Source organism: Rhynchophorus ferrugineus, unplaced genomic scaffold (genome assembly GCF_030347505.1).
Source record: "Rhynchophorus ferrugineus isolate W39M unplaced genomic scaffold, kcgeb_rfMv2 rfM8, whole genome shotgun sequence".
Classification (NCBI taxonomy): Eukaryota; Metazoa; Arthropoda; class Insecta; order Coleoptera; family Curculionidae; genus Rhynchophorus; species Rhynchophorus ferrugineus.
In genome coordinates this window covers 19247801-19262223 of record NW_027472587.1, presented here as the reverse complement: position 1 = coordinate 19262223, position 14423 = coordinate 19247801, and the positions used below count along the sequence as shown (strand labels likewise).

The window sequence follows — 14423 nt, the reverse complement described above, 5'->3', positions numbered from 1 at the left end:
AAGCTGGTTCACCTTTGACCTTATGTATAAGGCGTCAATTTCATTGCTGGACGCGACCTCAAAAACTCACAGCAAATTGGTCGGAATATTGATTTGGTTTGGTAATTTTTTTCAAATTACTTGGTTAATTAAATTACATACATATATAGACTATATTAATCTCTGAATAAGTAAATGTAAATACATAGCTAAAATCTAATTCGCAGGTTCTTCTTAGAAAGGCGCTATGGTTTGAAGGCTGTTTGCATTTGAAATTAATTTAGCTACAAACTACAAATCTTGATAAATTTGAATTATATTATTTTGCACTTTTTGTTATTTTGTGTTCTTTTACTTTACGGAAAAAGAAGAATACAGTTCAGACGTTTTGAAAATTGTCTGTATCAGAAATGGTCAATATGGATTAGAAATCAATCTAGCTTCATTCGACCATTTACTCAGATTTTTGAAAATTGAAATTCGAATTTTGCAATGATACTGGTGATGATAAAATAATTTGGTTCTGTTATTCGTCCAAAATTTTTCAATAAAAAACTGAAAAACTAAATTAAACAACTAATATTCTTCTTAAGGGTACCGAATATAGAAGCCATAGTATAAAAAAAAACGAAACCTAAATAATATACCTTTATTAAAAGCGATTAATATAACCTTATTTTTTGAATGCGTAGAACTGTTTTTATCAAATTAATGCAAGCATTCATTTAAAAAGGAGACAGCGGGGTTTTTTTTCATGTAAATTTCTATGGATTCCTGTCCAGTCGCCTAATTATATACCATCGAGATGACATCAAAAACGAGATCGGTCCCCTTCAAAAGAAGAAGCCTCCACTTCGGTGAGAGCGGAGACGTCCTTTGTCGTTTAATAAGGGAGTCGGTATGCGGTTCAAGCAACAGGACGCTTTTCCTGCTGCCTTGTCGACGATATCCCTGTAATGTAGTCGCGTCAGTGTCTTTTACAGACAGGTTATTGGTAGGTTGTTATCGTTCCATGTATCTATGATGCCATGCCAGTCGATATTTTTCGTTATCCGAAATTTTAACGCCACCTGGTGGTCTTTTGCTAGCGCGTGATCCTTTTATATATTTGGAGAGGACTTGTAAGTGTTATTATTCAAATATATGTCAAGTAGAATCAGTAGCTTTAACAATTTATAATGCTATTTCTAACGATAAATTACTTATATCTCGCAAGTATCATATCAGTATAAACACACACATGGAAAACATGGAACAAACATGGAAACTAATAATTTCTTGCTCATACACTTCTATTTTAAATTTTCAGATTTTAATTGTTACTTATTTATTTATTTGTACAAAAATGGACTTATATCCTAATTTGAGATAAATTGGTTTGGTTTTGCTTTTGGAACATTTTGTTTCTTAAATAAAGTACACAACTGACAGACAAATAGTAACTGATTACTAAATTTGTAGATACTCTAAAACTTCATGACTATTTATTAATTGTTGGTGTAATTATACAGTGCAAAAATAAAACAAGTAATTGCATTAAAGTATCTGGATGTATGAAGTGAAAATAATGACGTGCAGCAGATGGAAATGAAGGTCAGAATTAAAAAAAAACTGAATTATTAATTAACAAAATTAATTTGTATTTCATATTTTCATTTTCATATTTCATTGTAATTAATTTTTTGGAATTTAGTCAATTATGCCTTTATTTTATTTTTCTGCAAATTATATATTACACTGACGCAATTAAATAATTTTCTTGGTTTATCTCTATTTCATTCGGAGCTGGCTCCACGTATTTTCTATAGAGTTTGAGATGAGTGCATCTTCAGTATACTCTTATGCATTTTAACAACGTAACGTAACTGTATTTCTTTATCAATGTTCACAATTTGGGGGTTTATGATACCCTCTTACTATATATAATATTCATTAGATTCTACAGTTTTTTCTCCGTTTTCTAATTTACTAATATTTGTGTAATATTTATTTTCTTTCAATATTTAATTGTAATGATAATCTCGAGCATTCATTGATTTTTATTGATTGATAAGTGTTAAAGTATAAAGTTATTATTAGAATTAGAATAGTTATTATTAGAATTATAAAAATAACTTTTGCACATGAAGATTTAAGATTTCAATAAACTGTTAACTTGTCGAATACCTGTTTAGTTAAAGTTATTTGGGTTTTCGCAGCTGTTGCTTTGAACAGCAATTATTCGGGTCTAAAGTTTATGCTACTATTGTGAACAACTATAAAACTATTCCAAAGTGGTTTAGTATATCCTGCAAATACTGCGATGGATCGTTGAAGGATATAACGTTAAGTATTTTAAATATTCGTTAAAAGAGCATACATCTTTTGCTAAGATTCTATATTCGGTTTTATTTCATTGTAGCATTTTGTTTATGCTACTGCTTGTGTCTTTGTAAACTTTACTAATTCTTGAAATTATTTGGTAAGCCGATTCTGAAATTGATAATAAAAAAGTTATATTACCCACACAGTTTGACTCCTAGTTGGTGGAAGAAAGTACTCTAGCCACTTTTCTCGTTCTATGTTAACAATCACTCGTATTTAGTCTTGTTTTTCTATGAATTTTCAAAAATGAGAAATATTTTATTGTTTGTTCATATAGTTATTGCAGTGCTCATTGTCTATATATTTCAAAATAAACTTATTCTCATTCGCTTTACAGAACAAATCTTTATTTATTTGTTAGTATGATAAAAGACAAGTACGAAAGTATTCAAATATTTGAGATTAGTAATACAGGAGATTCGTTTAAGATAATTAGTTCACAAGAAGAGATTATAATGATTTGAACAGTCTTTGCAGACTTCTGTATGCTACCAACAGTAGCGTAGAGGTTGAGAAACAGAAAGTCAGCCTTAGATATATCACATAATTTGCCATCATATTAATGATCAAGTAATCAATTGCACATCTTCATTTTCTTTCTTGTAATCAGGTTTGAGTGAATTAATCTTCAATTTTACTTATTAAATTTGAGTAAGTTAGCAGATGAGGTTTATCGATTGTGTATTATAGTATATATATGTAGTATATATTGGTGAAACAAGATGTCTGACTTAAGTGAAAGTATCAATAATGTCAAAGCAAGATGTCTGGTCTCTAATACACCTATATCTTTGAAAATAATTTCAATTGTACATACCCCATAACCCCAAATCGTTAATCTTTGATGATATGAAAAAAACAATTGATTTTTAAAAATTTTTTAAAGTAGCATAGCCCTTAAACCACTCACGAAAGATGAAAATAGGTTATATTGTCTTTCCAATGAAAGTATTCCGGCTAAAAAATATTGTTACTGCCGCAACTGGACGTCCAGCTTGTCTATCTTATTCTCCCGACCTTTTCCCATCCTCTAGGAGAACGTCCCTTTTTCCCAGTCGTCCGGGATAATAAACAGCCGCCGATAAAAAACGAAACAAGGCCGGAGGAAGATTAAAAAAATTTTCGCCGCGTTTTTCCGATTGGATTTTCGTCAGGTACAAATTGGCCGATGTCTATCAAAGTCCGGTTAACTTAATATCCTGGACCTTCGTATTTTTCATTTTCTTTTTTTGTTCTTTCCGGCAGGCGATTAATAACCCGGTCGATTTGGACCCGGCGGATATCGCTTTAAAATAATTAACGTGCACGGTTCTGCCGTCAGATGGCGCCGCGTTAATAACTTATAATCGGGCGTCGATTACTTACTGTATCCGGAGGAGTACGTGAGGATGTGCGGCGATATCCAGAACAGGAATGCCAGTTGCCAGTTGAGTTCGATGATCATGGTGAAGGGGTCTGAAACAATAATGGGGTCGTCAGATGACGGTGATTTGAAGCTGCTGTCGCATATTGAAGCGCAAGTTTGGGTTTGACTGTCGGGATTTATAATGGGATACGTCAGGCTGTTATATTCTTTATCCATGCTCTGGAATTCGAATGTCCAGCTAATCCATTAACTACAACGTGTGACCATTTTTTTTGTTTTATAACATTAAATGAAATACCGTTTCTTTGTCAAATTGTACCTGCTGAATACAAAAACTTAAACGAAAACTTTTGTAATACGTGCCATTTTAAAATGATGATAAATTAAATTAGTATAAATAAAGACAGTATGAATATTTTAAATCATATTTATTTAATTATGTTATTAATTTTATAAAAAATAGTAATATATATTTAAAGATAGACAATGAATCAAAATAGCTCAAAGATAAGTAGTCAATAGAAAAAATGGGACATATATCCTGAAAGAAAATGACAAAATATTAGCTTTTCCTCTATTGAATAGTAGAGTCCTCTTTCATTAAAAACCAGCAACAATCTGCTAATATTTTAGCATTCCATCTTCCTTGATGATGCTCTTCTATTTGTTTAATATCCTGGTGAAAGCGTCCACCCTGGTCTTTAATTTCCTACGATGGTTAATTACTTGGATATTTTGTCTTATTTTGAGCAGAGCCTAAAATTCTGGAATTTCCACTACAAGTGTTGATAAAATGTGAAGTAGAACTATTGTCTTTTAGTCCCTAGTTCGCTAGCCTGTACTGTTTGAGTAGTCTTTGAGTGTTTAATATAATACTTGGTGAATTGCTATTTGTACTTTTAAAATGTCAATAAACCTTCTATAAGCGATTAGTCCCGTTTATTCTACTCAGAAGGCCGAAAAACCAGAATACTATTTAACTTTAATTTTGGTGTTATTATTCCACTGTTCTTATATTATTAACAATATTAATACTCTGCTATGGACTTGTCCAGGTATATTACTGAGTTTGGAACACTTATCTTGTACTATATGTTGGATTATGACCATTTTCGTGCGTAATTACTTTCTTCGATGCGAGGAAATCTCAGTTTCCTTTACTTTGGGCACCATAATATCGAACAACCGCAGATGTCGCCTCATTATCATCAGTGTCGCCTCCTTTGCATCTCATCTCTGTTTGCCATCAGAGCCCTCTTTTGTTCTGTGCCCCTATCATAATCCCGCCACCATTTTCAACTAATATTAGCGGCTAATCTACACATTACAACAGTCGCAATAAGGGCTTTTACCGAACCTCCTCCTCTCTTCCCCCCACGTACCGCACGCCAACGTCCTGCAGTTCCCTCTCGGCCCGTACCCCCACCCCTCGTCACTCTCGCGCGACCTGGTTCGTCGTGGAGGGTCGTCTTGGCAACGGCTATGTTAAATTCGCCCCCTCTCCCCACGCCGCTCGCCCTTCCCCCCGTCGCCCGTCTAAAACGAACAATAATTCATAAGTTTGATGCGATCTTAATTTGTCTTGTGCTAATCTGATGCGCGGGGTGACAGCGGGGGAGGTTATCAAGCGTTGTGTCCGTTTGAACTGGAGTCTGTTATCGTTCGTTGCTTGTAAAAATGGTGATGAATGTCCTAAGCGGGACGTTTGTGAAGGTTTTGCGTAGTTTTGGTGTGGTAATGACCTTTGAGAACTAGTTGACTTTCAAGGACACTTTTTTATTTGCAGAATAGCAGTGGAAATGTAAATTATCAGGTATTTTTATCTGGAGAATTTAAAAATTATCTTAAACGAGTATCAATAGCAATATATTTTATATATTCTACATTTGCAGTTCGTAAAAATGAAATTTTCGATATTGGCAAGCCTTAGTTATATATTAGCGTCTCCTACTTTATCTCTTACCTATCATGGTCAGTTAAATCATGATAATGGCTAAAATAAACATAAAACTACTACACATAAATACCAGTAACCGGATATTTTATATTTTCTATTTTCTACATTTTCAGTATCTGGAGAATTAATTTTACGATATTGGTACACTTTCTTTTGTATTGGCACCTCCTATCTCACCCCTACGGGATAAGAGGACAGTTCTACATATATATCAAATCATATCCAGATAAATTATGATAATGATTGATAGAAAGATAAAACCACCACTAACAAGTAGCAGTACCAAAATATTTTAAATTTTCTATATTTTACATTTTTGTATCCGGTAAATTCGTTTTGTGATATTAGCACTACTGTTTTTATATCGTCGCTTTCTATCTTACCTGTAAATGAAAAGATATAGGTCCCACATATATGTGGCAAATCATATTCAGATAAATTATGATAATGATTGATAAAAAGATAAAATCACCACTAACAAGTACCAGTACCAAGATATTTTAAATTTTCTATATTCTACATTTTTGTGTCTTGTAAATTCGTTTTGTGATATTAGCACTACTGTTTTTATATCGTCGTTTTCTACCTTACCTGTAAATGAAAAGATATAGGTCCCACATATATGTGGCAAATCATATTCAGATAAATTATGATAATGATTGATAGAAAGATAAAATCACCACTAACAAGTACCAGTACCAAGATATTTTAAATTTTCTATATTCTACATTTTTGTATCTGGTAAATTCGTTTTGTTATATTAGCACTACTGTTTTTATATCGTCACTTTCTACCTTACCTGTAAATGAAAAGATATAGGTCCCACATACATGTAGCAAATCATATTCAGATAAATTATGATAATGATTGATAGAAAGATAAAATCACCACTAACAAGTACCAGTACCAAGATATTTTAAATTTTCTATATTCTACATTTTTGTGTCTGGTAAATTCGTTTTGTGATATTAGCACTACTGTTTTTATATCGTCGTTTTCTACCTTACCTGTAAATGCAAAGATATAGGTCCCACATATATGTGGAAAATCATATTCAGATAAATTATGATCATTATTGAAAGAAATATAAAATCACCACGAACATGTACCAATACCAAGACATTTTATATTTTCTATATTCTATGTCTTTAGTATCTGGTAAATTCGTTTTATGAGAATAGCACCACTGTTTTTGTATCGTCGTTTTCTACCTCACCTGTAAATGATAATAAATATATGTGGCAAATCATATTGATATAAATTAGGATAATAATTGAAAAGAAGATAAAATCACCACGAACAAATACTAGTACCAAAACATTTTATATTTTCTATATTTTCCTGTATCTGGTAAGCTCCTTTTATAATAATATCACAACTGCTTTTGTATTGTCGTCTTCTATCTCACCTGCATCATAAATGATATTAGTGTCGCATTATATTTAGAGAGAGATAATCTGCATAATGCTAGTGTAAGTCTCTCATCATTTGCTCTAAATAGTCTATATATAACATATACCTTTTATAGTATAGAGAGTAGAAACAGGTTTTAAGCGATTTTTTGTAACTTATGCCACATTATTTGTTTTATACAGTAGTCCATAAGCTTTAACAGTATGTCTAAGTTAATTGTCTATTTTTTCTATGCATCTGTATCGACTTTATATGACATTCAAACTTTGTAACACTTAGGGTTTTTTCCATTATTCACCACCAAACTATCAAATCCTATTAAATCACGATTTTTCTACATTATTTTGTAAAATATCTGCCAGTCATCCTGCCGTTATCATTTATAACCTCTATCTTGAACACTTTAAGGATATAGCGAGATATTTTCCAGGGATACCGGCTGGATATATCAGACGAAATGGCGTTGATTGAATCAGAACTCAATTTGCCACAGAGACTACGCCGTTTTTATTGCATTTTCCTTATATCGCCGGCATTGATCTCTCTTCGACCGCCCCTCTGCCACCCCCTGGGGCGAAGAGGGGCCTTCAACCGCCGCCGTTGCGAAACAAATCATTTTTTCTCGTTTATTCTCCGATATTCTTTACTGCGCGCCCTGGCTCTGGACTAGTAACGACTGGCTCGCGTTATTTATTTTGTTTTCGAACCCACCTTATCGTGTTCTTTCCTTTTTCGGTTTCTCGAGCACTTTTCTTCGACCGCCAGAAACTGTCCGAAACAGGGAGTGAATAGAAAGGTAATAAATACAGACCGCTCGGAGGTTTTTTTGAGTTAATTGTCCTGAAATTGCGTTAAGATTATGAAATAATACTGTTCAACAGAACTAAAATAAAGTGTAGTGTTTCCTTTCCTACTAGGAGTTATTTTCAGTAATCTGCGGGTTAATAGGATATTCTAGTCCAGAAATTGAATTGAAAATTTTGATTTTCTCTTTCATATTTTGAAATATCGACATTTTGGGAATATGTAGGTCTTTTTGTGATGTGGCATCCAAACTCAAAGCTTCTTGTCTAGAAATTTGGGGAAACCATTTAGTGGAGATGTGAAATTTGGAACGATTAAAGTTAATATAGCATACAATTTTGTTTAGAGAACAAATTAATATGCCATCTTTATCGCAAGGTGTGAAAGGAAAATCTCACCTATACGGGCATATTATCCCAAGATAGATTAACGAAATTCAAGTGTGATAAGTTTGTAATAATTTTTTTCTTCTTATTTATATGATATTTAAAATTCACAAATCAGTTCTTGATATAATTTGATGTCTGATGAATATACAGCAGCTAGAGGACAAACGGATAGACTGACAGAAATTGATATAGTTCTGGATACTTATACATCATTGTACTGGATATATCATAGAACTCTAAGGGTTATTAATAATTTTCTGTAAATTTTAGTGATTTTGTCTTCTGATTCATTTCTGGTTTCTTTGCTTAATATCTTAACAAAACAGTAACATAATATTGTGCATAGAAAATAGTTTAACCTGCGCATCCATAGTTAAAATGAATGTAGCAAAAAATATTCATAGAATTTTTTCTGCCCGAATTTTAGTTCCTCATTTGTTGGTGAGTTGTTAGTTTCTATATGTTACAAAAAACCAATTAGAAAGCAGGAGATCGAAGAATGGAAGAAAGAAGCAAAGAATGATGCAATTTTATTTAAAAATTTAGGTAAAGAAATTATTCTTTTAAACAGCCTTGTATATTTATTGTTCTTGCAATACATATTTTGACTATATGAATACATACATAACACTAACCACATAATGTATATAGACGGAAGACATAGGACAGGAAGGACAGGATACATAGGAAGTAATAAGATATGTGACTATATGACATTTGATTTCTTGAGATTTGTATCAATTATTTTGATTATTTAATTTATAGAGCTAAATTTTTAAAAATGAATAGTAAATTTAATAAAATGCACTTATTTAATATACATGACGTAGCAGGACACAGACTCAAAATAATAAAATCATTGGATCTTGTGCACTTTAGTAAAATGTATTACTACTGTAGAGACTAAACAGATATCAATGAATTCTTCTGATTCAGATTTAAAACATATGCTGAAAATATCCTGGCCTAACACATAGATGGCGCTAGTTTTGCTACATTCACCGCTTTTTCAGTTAGTACTAATTTTCAGAGAAGAAAGCTGTTAAAATTGGATTATATTCTATTCGCAAGTTTATTAATTACTGTTCTAAGAGTGACAGTACTGTATTTTTATGACAATGGATCAAAAACATTCCGTGTTTTAACTTTACACTGCTTCAGATGGGAAAAATGCCATTGAAACAAAGCAATGGCTTAAAAAGTATTATAAGGACTCCGCCTTATCATCACTGGACGTCAAAATGAGGTGGTAACACTAGAAAATCTAAAAAAAATTGACAAAATCGTTTTGAATGATCGAAAAGTGAAGTTGCTTGAGTTAGATAACATCATAAAGATCTCAGAAGAACGTGTTGGTTTTCATTGCTGGTGTTTTTGCTCATGCAGTATGAGCATTGGACTATGAGGAAGCTGTGTTCAAAGTGGGTCAATTCTGATCTAAAACAAGAACGTGTTGATGATTCTGAGCAGTGTTTGGCCATGTTTAAACATAACAAATTGGAATTTTTGCACTGCATGCATAAATATATAATAGTATATATATAAAATATATAATAGTAATAAATATATAAATATATAATAGTATATATATATATATATATATAAATATATAAGTATATAATAGTATATAAAATATATAATAGTATATATATATATATATATATATATATATATATATATAAATATATAATAGTATATATATATATATATATATATATATATATATATATAAATATATAATAGAATAGTAAATAGTATATATATATAGTAGTATAAGTCACTATAGGGACATATCAACTAATTATTCTAATAACCGACATTTTATACACTTCAAAATACTATACATTAAAATATTCGAGAACAGAAGCCTCAAACAATCGATAATCTGCATCAGAATTCGGTTGAGAAAATCAAATAATCATTTTAAAACCGTTCTCAAATATTTATTAGGTGCAGTTTCAATATTCGATATCCGGGAGTTTTTTCCTGTCTGAATAATGAAAAATCGGTATTTAGTTTCTGGGACGTGGGGATAAATGAAAATTGACGGTTCATTCGGTGAAATAACGTGGTATAAAATGAAACGGGTTGGACGGGCAAACCTCAAAGGAAAAACCTTCGAAAATATTCAGGATGAACATCGTTGAATCAAAGGAATATTGTGTAAAATATTTGGTAATTTAACACACGCAACATTGTTTAGAATTTTTATTTTAATGGAAACATACAGAAGCAGAACAGGAGTTCTAACGTTAATGGAGTGCAATGAATTAAAAAAAAAAGATTTTGTTTTTTACTCTAGTTATATTGCTGCCCCTTGGTTTCTCTTCAGTTTGAAAAGTGCTATGTCATCAAAACTATAGCAATTGCCGTTGTTTCTAACCTTTAGAATTAGATTATTAATCTATGTGCGAGGTGAGTTCAAAAAGTAACGAAAATTTTGAATTTCTGCCTATTGGAATGGGTAAGCATTTTTGTCCTTGTATTGGCAATGGACATACTTTAAATATTCATGAATTTTCAACTATATTCTCTATTTAATTTTGGTTAGTGACGAGGATATTTATTTTTTTCAAGAAACTTGAACAGTAAACAACGGCAATGCAGATGAATGAACGAAATTCCCTCTAAAGATTCCGATAACATTACTTCTGTTTTTTTTTCACTCATGTCTCTATTATTTCTGAGTATTCAACTTTGTCTTCGATTCTGAATAGCCGGGCAAGGAATTAACCAATATCTCTCAAAATAATTTAAAATAAATAAACTTCTTGTATAATACAATCTTGTGGGTGTGTTATGTTTATTATTTATTCTCTTTTGCTCCATGTATACATTGTTTTATTTTTTCTGTCTCTGCCAATATAGATTTTCTCTGGTTCTGGTGTTCGGGTGTCTAAATTTTCTGATGAAGAAACGTTTGGTAAGAATAGCACCGAATTAGAAAGTAAATTACTGTACCTAGGTGGTAACAGTACTATTAGGAATATTTTCTAAAACCTTTTATGGTATAATATGTTGGAAGAGGGCATGAAATTGTCCTGTATAATATTCATTGTTGCAAATAATGTCATATTGGACTTTCGCAAACACTTCAATACCAAAATGGACTAAATCTGTCCAGCTGTTCTCGAGTTTTATCGAGACTGACAAACAGAAATTTATATATATATATATATATATATATATATATATATATATATATATATATATATATATATATATATATATATATATAATGGATTAATATAAAGAAAACAAACTATTATACAAATAAATTAAACGATCTACAGTTTTCGCTTAATGAGAAAACTGCAAAATAATAACGCCGGTGATCGATGGAGAAACCTGCCCGAATCATCCTCTAGGCACCTCTAGGAACCTCCCACCTACGTCTATCAATCATCGTCAAGACGCAACTAAAAACTGCCCGTCTAGTATTTAACTAACGCCTCGCGATCATTGTTCCTTTAATTAACAGAAACGTAATAAATCACGGAGATTTTAATTACCGAAAAGGGGATAATTTGGAACTAAGGTATAAGGATGGTGAACGTTGTTGATGCGAACTTGTACAATGGTTATAAAGCGGCCTGGTTCGCTCACGGGGGTGGATGTAATTGTTCCATGCTAATTAATTTCTAAGGCCGATTTTTATTTCCCCGACGCCAAACGGGCTTCGATCTGGTGCCCTGGGGTCATGACTTGTTGTAGAGAATTAGTTTTAACCGATGTAGTTCGTTTTCTAAGCTTAATTAGTTCGTTCTTAATTATTTCGAACAATTTTCATTCTACGGATCCTGCTTAGTGTTATTTATCGGTTTTAGGAATAATAATTGAGGTTTTCAGACATTTTTAGACAAATTATGAATTCATTTTAAAGTAATTAAGAGAGTTGAAAAACTAATATGGTGAAAAAATTCCTTTATTAACAATGTTTGGAAGTAAATATAGTTATTTGAACATCGATGATCCTTAGTGTCAAGACATGTAGAATTTAGAAAAACAAAGCCTCTCAACCTTAACTCTTTGTTATCCTAGGAACCTGTAGATCTGACGTACACTTAGAGTTTTCTATCTCTCCTGGGTCATGGCATCGCTAACTACTCAACATGTAACTGTTGCAATATCTGGTCATCTTTCCTGGGCTGGACTTGGCTTGATATATCCTCTCCCTATCGGCTACCCCAATTTTCCCTCTGGACCTTCACTACCCCCTTTCTAAACACATCCTTATATCAACTTTATAAGAGAGAACGTTGTATTTATCTTGTTCAGTCCAAGTCTCTGTAAGTAGTATATATATATATTCATATATATGTATGTGGATGTAATTGTTCCATGCTAATTAATATCTAAGGCCGATTTTTATTTCCCCGACGCCAAACGGGCTTCGATCTGGTGCCCTGGGGTCATGACTTGTTGTAGAGAATTAGTTTTAACCGATGTAGTTCGTTTTCTAAGCTTAATTAGTTCGTTCTTAATTATTTCGAACAATTTTCATTCTACGGATCCTGCTTAGTGTTATTTATCGGTTTTAGGAATAATAATTGAGGTTTTCAGACATTTTTAGACAAATTATGAATTTATTTTAAAGTAATTAAGAGAGTTGAAAAACTAATATGGTGAAAAAATTCCTTTATTAACAGTGTTTGGAAGTAAATATAGTTATTTGAACATCGATGATCCTTAATGTCAAGCCATGTAGAATTTAGAAAAACAAAGCCTTTCAACCTTAACTCTTTGTTATCCTAGGAACCTGTAGATCTGACGTACACTTAGAGTTTTCTATCTATTTTTTTCTATCGGCTACCCCAATTTTCCCCTTTGGACCTTTACTACCCCCTTTCTAAACACCTCCTTATATCGACTCTATAAGAGAGAACGTTGTACTTATCTTGTTCAGTCCACGTCTCTGTAAGTAGTATATATATATATATATATATATATATATATATATATATATATATATATATATATATATATATATGCCAGAAGAATTAAAGAAGGATGAAGATGAATGTAAGAAAAGAATAATCAGATCAGTTGGCAGTTTCATTGAAAATATTGACGTTTATTTTGTTGACATTTTATTGTATCAGATGATGATCATAAATATGTTTCAATATAAACCAAACGTAGTTGGTCGAGTCAAAATTAGTTGAACTCAAGAAACAAGTTTCAATAAGATGGAGTCTCCAGTGGTACATTAAAACAAAGAAAAGCTGTTATGTGTTTTATGATCCCAAAAAACATTCGAAAATTCAAAGAATATTGATAATTTTAAAGAGAATGCATGAACGAAATGGCTAAGGTCAAAATCAGCCTTATGAATTTATCTTCTTGTTGTTTGTTCTATAAGTTTAATGGTACAATAAATAATAATAATAAGCTGCAATGTTTTTCCTTAATTTATTAATAGTAATTAGCAACTAATACAATAATTCACATCAGTAATTTTACTGTAATAATATATTTCAAACTCAAACCTAACCAAAAAATAAAGTAAGCACTGTAAATTGATGGTGGTAATGGAGGAAAAGACTTTGTGTATTATTTTTACATATAGATGTTACGCAGTTTGACTTTAAAATAATGGGCATGATGACTTTCATAGGTAATTTTCACGTAAGTAATTTATACCAATCAGAATACTCATTTATGTTATTATTTCACGCCCTTAATATTTTACGCCCGCCCAATATTGCCTGTTCAATTGATATGGAGGACTATACTTACAAGTATTTGGAGGCTTAATCATGTATTGGTACACAATAACAATTTTTCCACTATAAAATATCAAATAAGTGATATTTAAACGCATTAAGTAATGTTCGAATGTTGTTTGACCCAATATGGCGAATTGCTCTATTTTTTGTTCTTGTTCTTACGAAAATAACGTCACCGATATTGTTCTAAATTGTTGTTAAGCATACCAAGAGAAATTACAGTTTCGTCTGACGCTAAAAAAGCCCTTTAACTAGAACCTTTCTCCCAGTCAGAGGAAAAAAATAGCTCCTTTTCAGAAGTTTAAAATTGCTCGTCGAGGGAACTTTCTTCAGTTCGTGCTACATATTTATAAGAACCTCCGACGTTTTTTCCCTCCAACCTACCACGCCCCCTCCCTCCGCCACCTCCGATGCCGGCGACC

General features: G+C 31.9%; 1 protein-coding gene across 3 annotated transcripts in view; it reads right to left on the bottom strand.

Annotated features, from left to right (window-relative positions):
* Nucleotides 1-14423, bottom strand: part of LOC143201576 (neurotrimin) — a 139969-nt gene that overhangs the window by 76337 nt on the left and 49209 nt on the right. For all 3 annotated transcript variants that reach the window (XR_013006969.1, XR_013006970.1, XM_076412711.1), the window contains exon 2: nucleotides 3709-3798. Coding sequence is in view for 1 of the 3 variants with exons in the window: in XM_076412711.1 (XP_076268826.1) it covers nucleotides 3709-3787 (79 nt within the window). In the remaining 2 variants the exon portion in view is untranslated. The remainder of the gene's footprint in view (nucleotides 1-3708; nucleotides 3799-14423) is intronic.